General features: G+C 36.3%; 2 protein-coding genes across 2 annotated transcripts in view; both read right to left on the bottom strand.

Annotated features, from left to right (window-relative positions):
• Positions 1–690: 690 nt before the first annotated feature.
• LOC129577880 (cadherin-23) lies at positions 691–11705 on the bottom strand. Its single transcript, XM_055465656.1, has 11 exons — positions 9482–11705; positions 7841–7984; positions 5018–7004; positions 4782–4946; positions 3549–4602; positions 3091–3477; positions 2730–2856; positions 2477–2652; positions 1422–2287; positions 1083–1346; positions 691–1016 (listed from the first exon to the last, which is right to left on the bottom strand). The coding sequence occupies exons 1-11, from the start codon at positions 9666–9668 to the stop codon at positions 908–910; spliced, it is 5466 nt and encodes a 1821-aa protein (XP_055321631.1). The 5' UTR covers positions 9669–11705; the 3' UTR covers positions 691–907.
• A 3155-nt stretch (positions 11706–14860) lies between these two features.
• LOC129577876 (all trans-polyprenyl-diphosphate synthase PDSS1) overlaps positions 14861–16109 on the bottom strand; it is a 46772-nt gene continuing 45523 nt past the window's right edge. The window contains exon 8 of the mRNA XM_055465652.1: positions 14861–16109. This exon is cut by the window's right edge and continues 379 nt beyond it. The gene's annotated coding sequence lies outside the window, so the exon portion shown is untranslated.

Genomic DNA, 16109 nt, shown 5'->3' with positions numbered 1-16109 from the left:
CCCCTTTGTTTTCATTAGGATTTTTTTTTTCATTCAACCATTCATTCGCTACCATTGGGTTTTTTTCTATTCCAATAGGCACTTTTCTTATTTGAGTTGATTTTTAGCCGTTGCTGATGATATTTGCGGCCCTGCATCATATGTAACCCTATCAAAAATTCGTTATGGTTTTTAAAATGCTACCTCCGAACTGGAATAGTTGCGCTAAGCAATACACATACACGTAACACGGGTGATATTCGAGCCGAATCGTTAAACGAAGCGAATGCTGAACCAAGGCAACATCATCAAACAAGAGAGAGAGAGAGAAAGAAGAAAAAATTACATTGTAAACTAAATTTTTTAAACAAACAAGGGATACGAGCTCGAATCCACTTTAGATGTGATGTATTTGATTTTGTGTTGTGTTTTCTGGTTTGTGTATGTTAGTTGTTTTCTTTCTCTTCTGTGTTTTGTTATGAGCATCACATTGAAAAGCCTTCTATTTTTCTGGTCGGCTCAATAAATATGTTTGAGAGTGTTTGAACTTTGAACGCCTTCGATGCGTTGTGTCAATATTTTGCCAAGTTTTACCTTTGCCGCTTTGTTACATTACCGATTAAAGATTTTTCATTTTGGGATTTAAATCGACGCCATTTCGCTAATAGATTTGTTACCATGGAAAATTGACAAGAAATAAAACGCAAACCATTTTCATTCTTAATCTCTATTGACTCATTTTATTTACAACTAAATCAACCTTAAACTGTACAAATATAAAATAAATGCATTTTAAAACAAACTTTTTTTTTCAAAACATTCTGCTGCGAATACAAAAATTCGATCCGTTCTCCAATATTGTACACTTATTATATCACAAACACATTTCATTTAATCGATTTTTGTTTTCTAAAATAAGGCAAGGCAGTTAAAGTGGCCCATAAATTGGTTCTGTGTATAAAATTGACGTTCCGGGTCCGTATGATTCAGGTGGTGTTCGATTACTACCCAATAATTGCTTCGATTGATCTTTGTACCTAGGGAAAGTTATGTTGGATTTAATTTCAATTTTTTTTCAAAACAAGCCAACTAAATTCTCTCACTTCTTTGCCAAACAGCATGCCGAAAATGTGGCTACCAATGCGAATATTCCAATGACACCCGATAAAATGACGAGCCACGTACCGGCCGATGCAATCACACTGGCTGCTGTAACCGTTTTCTTTACCGCGCATGAATCAATCGCACTGACCGAATACTTTTCGAAGAGATCGACCAAAGATTGCTTCATTTCTTCCGAATCCATAATTATTTGCATATCATGTGGTGGTAACACGGATCCATGTCGTGATAATTGGAAGCATGAGCTAAAATAAATAGATTTATTTAAAACTATGCATCCAGTAGATTATTTTAGTTTAAATTCCAAAAGAAAAGTTTACCTCGTCGCTGAAAAATCGAATGTTTGATCGGATTTGGTGAGTACTTTTGTGTCTAAAATATCGAGTTCCAAATCGGTAGCCTGCAGTCGGGCTTGAACAGCGTTTGCAAATTCATCGATGAATTCTTTGACTTCGGTTGGTGGTTTGGCGAATACAAATCTCAGTAGGGATTTATCACGAATAACGAAAATCTTCACTTTGTTATGTCGCACCCGTCGTACTTGATCGATGTTGTTGACTCGAACCAAAATCTCGAAATAGCCATCAACAAAGTCGGCTAAACTCTTTGCGGTTCGTAGTTCAGCTGTTGCATTATTCAAAATGAAAAGGTCTTTAACATTTTCAACGGAACTGTTGTCACGTTTATAAAATTGTGGAACGAATGTGATGTTGACTATTTGATAGAATAGTGGTTGGGCGTCGGGATCTTTGTCCACGGCTTTGACAATCGTCAATGGATATTCGATTGGAACATTCATGCGAACGCCAAATGATGGATTTTTCTCTATGAACTCCGGCAGATGATCGTCCACATCGATGATTTTGACGTGCACTTCGATTTCAGAGAAATCCTTTCGGGTGTAAGACTTGTGAGCGATGGCTGCATGCGGCGTCCCGTATTTGAAACATTTAACCGTTATCAAATACGATGCCACCTTTTCACGATCAAACTGTTGCAATGAACGCACAACAGCTGTATTGTTGGTCAATCGCTCGATGGTGAATAAATTCTCTTGATTTCCATCGATTATGACGTAGTCAATAGCTCCATTCTCGTTTATATCTTCGTCGATTGCTTGCAAGTAACCGACAATCGAACCAGGCGGCTGCTCTTCCAACATGGACATATCAACCGGCAGGGATTCCTAAGCGAAGATGAATCAATGAATTCGTTTGAATTGAATCGATTGAAACGTAAAATTCAATGATTATTCCATTAATCATAATTGTAAAGGCGATTTTCAATTTCATGTTGAATCGAACGCAATAGGTCAAGTACAATCGACGTCAAAACTATTTCTACCATAGACAAAAAAGATGAAATTATCTCTTACGATTTCTCTAGCAAATCTCGGACGATGATCATCGATATCCAGCACATTAATTCGTAACACTCGTGTGACCGATTGTGGTGGTTGACCTTGGTCGGATACTTCGATAATAATTTTGTAAGTGGCTTTTGTTTCGCGATCCAACGACTTTAGCGTCGTAATCAAACCAGTCGTTGGATCTGCAAGTAACAAATTTAATTCAATGGTAAATCAAGTTCTATTTCCTCAATTAAAATTTCAAGCGTTTCAATTTTACCAATTTTAAATGCAGACGCATCTTCAATGTCATCTTGAATACGGAATGAAAGCGTTCCACTCGGTGTCATTTCATTGTCCGGATCGCTTGCAATCACTTGGAATACAGGGGTTGCAATGGTAGCATTCTACAAAAACAAAATCCATGTATTTATTGCGTTCTGCATGGGAGACCAAAGTCAAAGTAAACATAAACAAGGTGTTGCACACTCAAACATCCGATGTGATCAATCATTCGTACACTATTCAACCGGATGACTCATCCGATTTTCGTTTTTCGAAATTCTCAAGTGATTGATTAATGACAGTTTGATGATTGCATCGTGTTAATCTAATTGACAAAACACAATGGCACTATTTACCTCGGTAATATTTGCGACTTGTCCGAGTTTCGGAGCTATGAAGAATGGTGCATAGTTTGAAATGACATCGCCAATGAACAGCACAAATGGTGCATCGTTGAAGAGGGATTTCTGTTTTTCCACACGGCCGCCATTGTCTTGAGCACGGATTACCATGTCATATGGATGGGAACGTCCCTTGCCAGTCAGTGGTGCTCTCGTTCGAATTTCGCCGGTTTTCGGGTTAATTTTGAGTAAACTAATTGCATCGCCTTCGATTAAAAAGTCGTAGAAAATCTCCCCACCTGGACCATCGTCTGGATCGACCGCACTTATATTGAAGACGAAGGTATTGATGGCGGCACTTTCGGGAATCACCGCCGAGTATGACTTTTGCGTGAAGCTTGGCTGTAAAATTTCGAATGTTAATTTCAATACTGAAGTGAATGAAAATTTCGAAAAACAAATTGGAAACAAACCGCATTATCATTTTCATCCAAAATGGTCACTGTAACTTCGGCCGAGTTTCTTCGTGTTTCCGTTGGCTTTCCTACCGCATCTTCGGCAACCACAATGAATTTCATTTCTGATGTTTTTTCCCTGTCAATCGTTTGATTTGGAGCAATTTGAATCAAGCCCGTTTCTTCGTTAATTATGAAATTCACAGCATTCGATCCCGACAACGAGTAACGAACTCTTCGAAATCCAATATCGTGATCTTGGTGGGTCCATTCAGCATCATTGTCTTTTGCATGCACGGTGAGAATGTTCTCTGGATATTTGGAATTTTCCTTAATTACCGCTTTGTAGGTTTTCTGATCGAATTCCGGTGAATTATCGTTTACATTTTCGATCGTAACTTTAACTTTGCTTACGGACGCCCGTTTCTCATCCGCACTGATTGCTTTGACAGTAAATTGAATTACAGTCTCGTTTAATGCCTCATAATCTAACCGTTTCTCCAACATAATAGCACCGGTTTTTTCATTCAAACTGAAAAACTGGTATTGATCCGCTTCAACAATTTCGAAATGATTTATCTTTTGTTCCATCACTGGATCTTCGGCCACCAATTTGAAGAGCGTACTTCCGATTGGCATCTCTTCTTTTACATTGACCTTAACGATGGGATTGCTGCTGACCCATCCTTTATTCTTGAATATTGGATTCGTATCGATGTACGATTGAATGAAAATGGTCACTTCAGTTTTGGCCGTTTGCTTTTCTTTATTATAAACGGCATTCCCATCGACAACCTTAACGGTAACGGTGATTTCAGCCGCTAAATCATGATTTAGTGTATTGTTTACAAAGATTTTTCCGCTTGTTGACTCAATTCGAAATGCTGTTCGATAATCATACGATGCGATTGATGTTAATTGAATTCCCGTTTTTGATGCCGCTTCGATTGGATCGATTATTGAATAGATCAGCTTTGCATCGACATCCGTGTCGATTGCAGACGGTTGCAAAACTTCGCTTCCGATTGGCGTTCGCTCAGACACATACGCTGTGTAACTGGATTGCGTAAATCTAAAAGTTTGAGAAATGAGTAAATTGAATATTTTATTTCGAATTGAAAGGTTTTTTTTCCCAATTTCAATTAAATTTTGATCAACCGTTTTCGAAACTGAATAAATTTGACCAACGAATATGTTCCAAAAATATTTCTATAGGGCAAAAGCCGTTGCAACAACACAAATACAACTTACTTGGGCGGTTTATCATTTACATCGCTAACTTGAATGAGCAGTGTCGCGGTTCCGGTTTCACTAATCGGATAGCCAGCATCAACGGCGTTTAAGATCAGGGAATATTCATGTGGATTTGTATCGCGATCCAACCGTGCAACTGTTGACACTGAGACCAAACCAGTTCTGAAATAAACATTAATTTCAATTTAAAAAAAAAATTGCCTTCAAGGAATGAATCGTATAAGTTCGCATACTGTTCATCAATGACGAAGTTATCGTTGGCGCCAACAATGCGATATGTGAGTAAAATGTCGAGTCCATCGGGATCGGTAGCTGAAACGGTTGTTACATTGTAGCCGGGCTGAGCATTTTCTGGGATTGACACTTTGTATCGTGTTGGCCCAGGTAATTCATTCATATCGACACTGCTGAATCTTTTCTTGAATATCGGTCGCTGATTGCCCGATATACCGACACGGATGAGTACTCGAGTTGTGTTCTTCAACGCTGGCGTTCCAAAATCAGTAGCCGTAACCACAAGTTCATATTGACCGCGTTCTGTGTCCACCGAGCTGACGGGACTTTCAATTTTGATTTCACCCGTTTCAGCATCGATCGAAAACACATGGCCCGATACACTATTTTCTGTGTCAATTGAATAAGCCACATTCCCGTTGCCTTGCTGTGGCCCATCGATATCAATAGCCCGAACAAAAAATTCAGGCTCAAATTCCGTGGCGCCCTCACGAATGGTTCGTGTGTACTCGGATGACTCGAAAATCGGTGCATTGTCATTCTCATCAAGGACAAAAATCTGAATATTTGCATTGGTTTCCCAGCCATCACCATCGATGGCAACAATGGACAAACTGTAACTCTTTTGGTTTTCATAATCTAGGTTTTTCTTCACATACAGTCCGCCGGTGTATTTCTCCGTTCGGAAATTCTCCGATCCAAATCCTTTCAGCACGTACGTGATTTTACCAAATTTTCCACTGTCTTTGTCAGTGGCCGATAAATCGGCAATTTTCGTTCCGATTTCATCATTTTCACTCACCGAAAAATCATAGGTTAATTTATCAAATATTGGACCGTTGTCATTAACATCTTGCAAATAAACCGTCACACTTGCACTCGACAGTCTAACGCCATTCACTGATGCTATCAAATCGAATTTAAGAATGCGCAAATCGGGATTGTCTACATCATAGTCCAATTTCGATGGGTCCAGTACCTTAACAACGATCGGAGTTTTTGCAAAGCCACTTTTTGGACTGACTTCAAATACGTCTTCAGCATTCAAAATATTTGTCAGTGATAAATTGTATTGGCTATTCATTCCCAAATCTTTATCATCCACATATATCGACAAACCGGGCAACGGTGTACCTTTTCCCAAATTCTCAGGCACATCGATTTCGAAATGTTGTTCGTTGAACTCGGGCATGTGATCATCTACATCGGTAATAACAACAGTAACTTGTGTTATAGAATAGTCAGCAGGAAGTTCGCCGTTAATGAGTTCAGTGGCTCGGATATAGAACGAATAAACGCCACCGTTTTGAAAAATATCCATATCTTCTCGATCGATCGGAATATCAGTTGTGTATAGAACAGCCGTGGCATTCGATGAGATTTGTTCCAATTTAAAATAACCTTTATCTTCATCTTCAAGCGATAGTAAAATAGGTCTTGGATTACCCGTGTCTCCGTCTTGTGCGATAACCGTCAACACGAGTGAGTCTTCGGGCATATTCTCTTGTATTGTCACCGAATACGGTGCATTTAAAAAAATTGGAGCTTGATCTTGCTTATCAACCACATTTATCGAAATCGTGGCTACCGATGACAGCGGATTAGTTTTGGAACCATCTTGTGCTTGCAGCGTTAAAATATATGATGACCGTGATTCAAAATCAAGTGGTTTCATTAGTGTGATGATTGCAGTGAAATTACCGTCGCTAATGCGATCGGTGACCACATCGAAAATGTCGCAAATATCATCGAAGTCACCATCGGTGGCGATGCAGGCGAGTGTAACTTGAGCATTTTTCCCTTCATCCGGATCGGTGACCATAATATTTGGTGAAACTTCAATAATACTACCGATTGGCGTTTCTTCGCTGACGCTCGTCGAATAAGGTCGCCCAATAAACTGGGGCGCATTATCATTAAAATCTTTCACCGTGATTTCACGTCGCAACGACACGGTATTTGGTTCAACGCCGAAAATACTTTCATCTGAAACGATAAATTTAAATTTGTTGTTGTTGTTGCTATTGTTGTTTGAACGAATGAAAGATGCTATACATATATGAAGGTATGTCAAAAATGTATGATATATCGAGAGAATCAAATTCAAATTGGTATCGAGCAAAAGAGATTCAAGGCCAATTGTAAAGCAATATCACGTTCCTTTGGATCTGAATGGAACGAGGTGACTCGCTACGCGTTTTCTCATCTCTTCTTAAAACCGCATACACTTGTATGCTCATAATAATAACCACAAAAGATACCAGCACGTAAACCATCTACGTAATAAGTAATTACCGCTATACAAAGAATCAAAACGAGCAAAGAAAACAATGCACATAACTGTTTAGACTGTCATACCGGTTTTTGCTGGTGGATTGAGAGAGCTGGTTTATGCGTGCTAGTGCGAGTGCTCTCGCACACGACAGAACTCTCTTGAGTCGCGTAAGAAGTCTCTTTTCATTGAAGTTTCGTCTTCATTGGATTAACTTATAGGAATCTGTACACGCATCATTTGTTATGTATATGTGCGAGAGTGTATTCGATGTCATGTGTGTTCGACAGAGAGTCAGTTTGTGTGTGTCTGTGTATTAAATCGGAGATTAGACGAGCGGCAAAAATGACATAGTTTCAAAACGTGTATCACCGTTACTCGAAGACGAATATACAAACGAATTGTTGGGCTAGGTGATTTGTCTTTGATACGATGGTATAAAGTTACGCCGTGTGAGCGCGTGCGTGTGTAATCAAACATGGATTTTTGATAGAATTTTTTTTTCTTCGCTTGCGACCCAATGACATATAAAACACTCATGAATCCTCACCTGTTATACTGATAATGACTTCGATTGTGTCTTGCTTTTCTCTGTCAAGCTCTTGTCGCAGCCGCACCACTCCTGTTTCACGGTCCACACTAAATACCGGACCGGAAATACTGTATCGAATGAGACTACCATCTGGATCAGTTCCTGTGAAGAAAAAACAAACAATTGAATAAATAATGTGCAAAACTAGCATATACAACTAATCAACCGAACAATGTTCGTAGCTGTTGTTTGTCTTTCGTTTGATGTGAAAAGTTTTTTGTCGCTAATACCGTTATGACAAAGCCATTTTTCATGTCACAATTCCACACATGAATAATGACATTTCAAAACAACAACAAAATGAAAGAATATTTCATATGTATGCACGCCACATTTATGGTTCAAAAAGCGCCGCAATGAGAGATGTAACTTGTTTTTCTTCATAGACTTCAACTTGAAATGCACACTATTACCGCATTAGATAATTATTGTTACATTGACATTTCCGTCGACCGCCTATTTCGATGGAGATTCATTTGATTTTTTTTCTCTTTTTCTTGGACCATTCATTTTCTATAAAAGAGCCCCACTTTCAAATGACATGCGTACATGCTTTTCCTCTAATAAAATATGACTTGCGGATTAAAATAACTTTCATTGTGTGTTTGACTAATAAAAAACTCCGGAAAAATGCATTTCAGTGTAATAATAAAATGACTGTTTATCACCCTTTTACCGTCGCTTTTGTTTTCCAACACCTTTTCTCCGCCTATTATTTTCATCTGATTCAAATGCGCAATGAGCGAAATAATTAAGTAAAACAGCGAAAAATTGGAAAATTACATAGCGCTTAGGTAGTTTCTGAAGTGAGGCAACATTCTGATTTATATATGTATATATAGATGCATGTAATTTCACTCGTGTTACGCACGCACTTCTCATTTGCCTAATCTGATTTTAGATATTTAGTTTCTTCGTCTATTTCTTGAATTCTCTTTCTAGCCCGAGCCGTTTCGTTGGTTTCGTTCGTTCGTTCATTCGATCAGCTAAATTTTCCGCGTCAATTTCACGCTATGAGTCTGAAACGTTTCGCACACGTTTTTCATGTGGCACATACAGCATTTGTGCTAATGCACACCAATTACAAGCATTTAATGCTTTCTAGTCAGCGCAGAAGAATTTTATTTTAATCCAACAAACGAAAAGGCTACGGCGGCGGCTGCGGCCACAACGACATACATGGTATATTTTTTTCTTTCGTTTAATTTCATTTAACGCAAGTTATTCTACCACGAGTAGAGTTTTGTTCAAATTTACACACTTATTTTAGATCGTGTGGTTTGTTTTTTTTTCTACGCGCGTCAAGTGTACCATTCTCTCACGCCACAGTTAAGCGAATTCTTTGGTAAAAAAATAAAAATGGAATGGAAATCAGCACAAAACACTATTGTTGTTTATAGTCTAGAATTGGTTGTGTGTCTCTGTTTTATACGTTTTTTTTTTAATTTTCCAGCGACTTCGTTCGAACAATGGCGTTGCGTTCAGTGTGGTTAGCGGATGAAATTAAATTGCGATTCGAAAGACAAAAGCGAAATGTTTTTGCGCAAATGTTGGAGCAAAATAATGCAAAAACAAAGATCAATTGATTGAATTAATTACCTTTTAATTGGTAGACTGGGCTGTCGATAGGTGTATTTTCGTTCAGACTAAACCGTGACATATCACCGGATCCGGGTATAAAATATGGTGGTTTATTTATCAGTTGACTGTTGACAAAGAAACGATCGAATTCACAAAATAATGGCACCAACGCTATAAACACCCCGATCACCATTTTGACTAACATTTTACTTAATGTCTGTTTTTTTTCTACAACTTTCGCTTTATTAATTTATCAACTAATCTGTGCACTATATGAACAATAAATGAGCCTGAGCCTTTTTGCTGAAATGATAATGGAACAAATGCGTTTGGATACACACTGATCAAAGCCCCGAATCGGCTTGATGAGAGAAGCGAAGAGAAGAAAATGAAAAATCTGTTTATATAAATGGCCAATTTCAATTATTCGTTGCGTTGCTGCTTGTTTTTTCTCCTTCGTTTTCAACGTTTCATATTGATCAACAATTCAATCACTACTATGATTCATATAGACATCACAAGAGGTGCATCGGTGCCAATTGTTTCATAACAATCCGTTGAAAGATGATTTGCAATGATCGTCAATGAGAGATTTGGCTTTTTTGTTTTAGTTTTTTTTTTCTTCGGTGAGTGAGTGTGTGTGTGTGTGTGTGTGTATATCTCTAGTGTGTATGGTAAATAGTCGGAGTAACTAAGTTGTTTCTTTCGTCACGTATAGTTTGAATGTTTCCCTTTCATCATCTTTTTGCCTGTGCCTGCTTAAGAAATGATCCGTCACTGCGTAATCATATTCTTTTGTTTTCAATTTTGTGAGTTATTGCGGATGATCACATGCCGCACCATTGGTTTAATGTTATTACTCTTTGTATGATGATGATGATGATGCCTGTGTGATCTTTTTTTTGCTTCAAATTTTTTTTTACTTAGCTTTCCGTTTGGGATTCTTTATATTTCACCAAAATGCACTCATTCACTCACATTTCACCGAATATCACTGTTTATCGTTTGAATGGTCAATGGATCGAGCGAGCGAAAATAAAATGAAATTTCCTAAATGCGGTCATTCCGCTCGGTTTTCTTCTCTATCTCTCACTCACTTCACTCTTCAAACTCGATGTATATAATTTTCGGAATTTTTCTTCGCTTCTCTTTTGCCTCAGTCTTTTGTTATTTTCACTTCACTAAATTCCAGATGAACCAGACAAAATGTATAAAATCACAATGCAGCACTTGCGATGACGCTAACACAAACGACTCCACAAAATATGACTCGAAATATTCTTGTTTGTGTCTGAATGTCCGATGGGCGCGTCGCAGATGTCTATTTCTTGATTATGATTATGACCACACCACTTTTGAATAAATTGCCAACTTTGGACAGTCAAGTTCTCTCTCTCTCTCTCCGTTTATTTTTCTGCAATATGCAAATTGGCATCAAATGATTATTTTAGTGTTATCACACTGGAGAACACGTTCATTCAATGACAAACAAGTTTCCGTCACATCACTTCAACTCTTTTTCCTTGCGACAAAAATAAAATTTATACAAAAATAAACTCCGTTCGGTGCGTTTAAGTCACAATGGTTCAAAATGAAATCGCCCATCAAGTGTTCAGTGCGACATAATTCAATTTACGCACGCATCGACCGAAGTACCAAATTGCACTGTATTTTTTTTTCCTGAAGTACCACGACGCGATGAAAGAAAACACACCAAAGTCAAATGAGCGAACGGAGTGTGTTTTGAACTTTAAGTCACTTGGTTTCCGCGTCAATTGCGACCGATTCTATCTCTGTGTTTACCAATACAAAAACGAGACTTTGGCCGTGCTACTGCTGCTGTTTCGACGAAGACGAAGAACACATCAACATCAACACACAGTGCGCGATCCCACGAATACAAGCGTACGACCGAAATGCACACAGCGGTAAATGAGTTTATCAGAATGAAGAAATGGAAGAAAGGTACACGAAAGCCGATATGTAAATTCCTACAGCAATTGTGTGACCCAACACCGAAGAAGCAAATACAACCAAACCAAACAAAACATTCTAACTAACCAAGAGTCAGCTTTATGATGAAGAAGCAAAAGAAGAGGAAAATACACTACAACACACTCGCCAATGCTTACTAGTTTGTTCTCTCCAGAGTTTTCTCTTCTTCTGTTTTTTTCTTCTTCTTCTTTCATGCCATTTGGCTTGTTTTCATTCAATTGTATGCGCTGTGCGCTGTGCGCTCTCACCTTTTGTCGATGTGATCTGAAAACAGTTACGGTTCTTGTGTGTTAAACACCTTTGTGAATGACGGAAACGTTGGGCGTTTCACATAGCTGCAAACGACGATGGAACAGTTCGATGCTATATTAGAACGCTACGGCTCAAGCAAACCCCTTTTATCTAACTTTATGCAAGATGACGCCGTAAACGGTTGCAATCCAACTGAGTTGCATACTTTCAGGAGTTTTTGCCAATCAGTCAATATGAGCTTTTTTTTATTCGACGTATCAAGTCGATGGGAGATTTTTGAAACTTTCATTTGGAAATGAACTTTTTTTTTATTTCGAAAAATATGTGATATTTTACTGTTCAATCGAGTAAGGTAATCAATTTCAACAATTGTTGGTAGATTGTGTTAAGAAAATGTCTCGAGAAGGTCAACTAAAATTGAACTTGAAAAATCGATGTTGAAGTCGAGCTCGTCTTGTGATATACAATAATTGAGAAGAAGCTTAAAAAAATGGATTTTCTGTGGATAAAAGTGGACCCAACGACGAACATGGGAGACGCCATACCCAAGAAGAAACAGAGAGGCCAATTAAAGCTATATGAACTCACCTTCAAGATCATATCAAAATAAGCCGCTTAAAAAGTCTCATAATGTTGAGAATTTATCAAATTAATTTGACTTATTACGGTAATTGTTGCAATGTCATGACTTTTGCCAACAGATGACCTTGTGCAATGTGTATGTGTCTTATGCAAATTTGCACTCTGCAAATGACAACACAACAGACTTTTCAAATAAAAACCACCGATTTCTTAAATAGTTTCTTTCATCGTTTATTTATTTAGCCATAAAGTAAATAATTACAAAATATCATAGAACATAATCCTTTCTGTGTTTCTTGTGATTCGGATGTATTCAGTTATGTGGAAATTTCGGTTTCTTGTTATCGTGTAAAATAGTTATGAAGAAGAAAAACAACGGTTGTCATTTGATGTGTTAATTTTTTTCTACGTGCAAAAATAAATAAAGTAATCAATGTGCTGGTTTTGTTTTGTCGATAAAATTAAACATTCAATTGAAAAATTGGTTTCGTTTTCTTGCATTCATAATATTGTTTTTTGTTTTTTTTTTTTCTCTTTTTTGTTCTGAGTGGAAAATGATATTGTGTCTGTGTGGACTGTGATTGATATTCCAAAAAAAATACTTTTGACAATCATATTGCAATCAGTGAATCAACCAAGTGAATTGTAATTCTTTGATAAGAAAAAAAAGTAATAACATCAACGGAAAAATAAATTGGTTTTGAGAGATGGTAACTTTTTATTTTATCTGTCTTAAATTCCACAGTAAATCGAATTAAATGTTCGGCTAATTAGTTAACCAACAAACAAAAAACAAACAAAAAAGAAGACAAAGACAAAAAAAAACATAAAGCGTTTCCTACAAACACAGTTCGAACCGGGATTTACATGTGCTGCATAATTTGACTGGTCATGAATTCATTTCTTTTCTTTTTCGTTTCTTTTTAATTAATTATGACAGTGAGAGCATGTTCAGCGCGAGCGAATGACGATCTAATCGTGTGCTCGGAGATAGCGAATATTTGCAAAGTTGGTTTTTCTATTTAAAATGTGTGTGTGGGAGTGTGTGTTTTTTTTGCGTTTTATTACAAAGAAATGTTAATCAAATTAAAATTGCTTGGTTGTGTCGCTCGTTTTTTTCCTTCTATGCAAAGAAATAAAAAACAAAATATGAAATGAAGAAGGAAAAATCTAATAAATAATTATTTGGTTGTTATTATTTGTATTTATTTTTTTGACTAAATTGTCAATCTGTCTAACAGTATGCTGTTTTTTATTTTTATTTTTTCGCTTCGTTTTTAATCCTTTTATATCTGCGTTCAATTTGTTTTTGGGCAAATTAAACGTTTTAAAAAAAAAATGTGTGTGTTTTTTTAATTTTTCTGTTTTTATCTCAAACCTTAACTACGAATATTTACTCCATTCACTTAAATTCTATTTAAAAAGGCAGTTTTTCTCTCTTTTTCATATTTTTTTTCCAATTTAAAATATTCAATCTTGTTCTTTTTATTAATTATTATTATGTTTAATTGTTTATTTCTCTCAATATTTCTTGAATCCTCTCAATATCTTAAATCAATAGATTGCTAATGCCATAGTGTTTTTTTCGGGGTGGGGAGGATGTTGTCTAATCGAGCACAAAATTCTAAATTCATTCCAGTTAGCATTGTAAATTGTGTATTTTTGTTCATTTTTTTTTTGGATCATTGGATTGATGGCTTTGAACTGACCTGTACAATAAAATTTTAAAACAAAACAAAAACGTTGTTGGAAAATATGTGGTGTTTGAGGAGGTGGAGACCAAATCGAAAACGGGACAATGGTCGAAATGAATAAAGATGTAAATCAGATTTCGTACGTCGAACGGTCATATAGTGGAGGCAGTTCAAGAAATCGCACTTTGCAGCGCGATTGCATTTCATTTCAGATAGAATCGAATAAAACAACAGAGAAGCACTCTGTATAACGCACCGTCGATGAACTGAACAGGCAATAAACAATTAAGTGTGTGCTGATAATACAAACTACAAACAAATTATTACAAATTAATTACAATTGTTGTTGTTGCTGTTGCTTTTTTTATTAAAAATAAATGGAAGAATGTAATTTCTTGTCAAGAACCGAAAACATTCGCTCTCTAATTGTCTGTTTTAACTTGGCCACTTTTTTTGTCTAAAAAAAACTTTTTGAAAGCATGATCTTGCGCGTGTTTATTTCGGCCGCAACGAATTCGTCGGATATTTTTGCGCCAATTGTTCTATGCACAATGAAATTGACACAACCAAAACGTCCGAAACGAAAAAGCCGAAGTGCCAAAAATAACGAAGCACACAAGAACATGCAATTGTTAAAATGTATTCATAATCTACATGCTAAGTAGTGATTTGCATTCATTATAACGTAGTACAAAAAAAAGAATCAAGAGTTTATTTCGACACAAACTCAATCTAAATGATATTTTAAATAAAAAATAAAAATTATCAAAAGAATTATTAACATAAACCTTCCAAAGCAAAAAAATTACATTATTTTTTTTGTTCATATCTGTTTTTCATCAATTTTCCTCTTTCTTTGCAAAACACACAACCATTTTTGGAGCTCTTTTTTTTGTTTATTTAAAATAACTTTATACATACATAAATTATGTTGGGTCATTGCTTGTGTAAGAATTTTTTTTCAATTTTTGTTTTCTTCTTTGATGGCATTTTTTTGATTTTTTTCTTCTCGTTTCTCTCGCTGCTAATACCAAACGATCTCGGATCGTGCAGCATCAATGCGTTTTGTTGTTGTGCATGGAAGGCAGCAAACGAGAGAAATGGAAGCAGGACGATATAGTATTTTGAAAGGCGAATTATTGTGTATTCAAGAAAAAAAAACTAAACTATTTCGAGAGAACAATTACTCTAAAATTGTGAAAGAAAAACTAGACTTTTTGGAATTGATGTGTGTGTGTATTTATAATATAAGGATTAAAGTCCAAAACAATCGATACACACACGATATGTGCTGGCAACGCTTGCAAACGTATCTCTTGTTGTTGTTTCAAAATGTATACGTTTTTATAACTCTTATCAATCGCACATTCTCTATTATTGTGGTGTTGTTGTTATTGTTGTTTACTTTTAAAAAAAGAAAGAAAATTAATTATTTTCTATTGTTTTTTTTTATGCTCAACATTTTGCCATACAAACTAAAGCATACAATATTTAGAAGAAAAAAACAGAAAAAAATGTTAAAATTGTTTGAATTTGTTTCTTCTTTCGTCTTGAGAGATTTGTCGCGTTTTTTTTTATCCCGCACACAAATGTATTTATGTCTACATTCATACAATTTTGTCAATATTATGGGGTCGAAAACGAACAAATCCAGCGTTTATTCAAACTTGGCCAAATGCGTTGGTTCCGTTTCAATTTTCTCCTAACTTGACTAATTCATTTCATATTTCTTTTCTTTTTCTACAATTCCGTTGTTGTTGTGAGTTTCATTTCCATCATCATCATCATCATCGTTGTTATCATTTTTGTGTCTCTCATTTTATGCAATATTCTATATGTTTATAATAGTTTTATATTAGTGTTTATTTACTAAAACAAACGAAAGAAAAAAGAAGTCATCGGCTCGGTCTCAAACTCCAAAGACCAAGTGAATTGTTTCTTCTTTGCATCTGTTTATTTCTTATTTCCTTCAATGATTGCAACGCGAAGCAGCTATTGCTTGTGGCTAGGATTGTTTTGTTTTGGATTTTTAGTGTTGTTCATCAATTCTTATGTTGTTTCTGTGTGTGTGTTTTCCTCTCTCTCTCTCTCTCTCTCTCTCTCTCTCTCTCTCTCTCTCTCTC

The sequence above is a fragment of the Sitodiplosis mosellana genome, unplaced genomic scaffold (genome assembly GCF_009176505.1).
Source record: "Sitodiplosis mosellana isolate CC-2019 unplaced genomic scaffold, AAFC_SMos_1.0 Smas_scaffold_6226, whole genome shotgun sequence".
NCBI lineage: Eukaryota > Metazoa > Arthropoda > Insecta > Diptera > Cecidomyiidae > Sitodiplosis > Sitodiplosis mosellana.
The sequence above is the reverse complement of the archived record's forward strand: the minus strand, read 5'-3'. Positions and strand labels throughout refer to the sequence as shown.

What these genes read in the sequence shown, in the direction of transcription:
- LOC129577880 (XM_055465656.1), bottom strand. Translation starts at nt 9,668, where the DNA reads ATGTTAGTCAAAATGGTGATCGGGGTGTTTATAGCGTTGGTGCCATTA. An exon ending in CCCAGTCTACCAATTAAAAG is followed by an intron (nt 7,985 to 9,481) that starts GTAATTAATTCA and finishes TTTTCTTCACAG; the next exon opens with GAACTGATCCAGATGGTAGT. An exon ending in AACTTCGTCATTGATGAACA is followed by an intron (nt 4,947 to 5,017) that starts GTATGCGAACTT and finishes TGTTTATTTCAG; the next exon opens with AACTGGTTTGGTCTCAGTGT.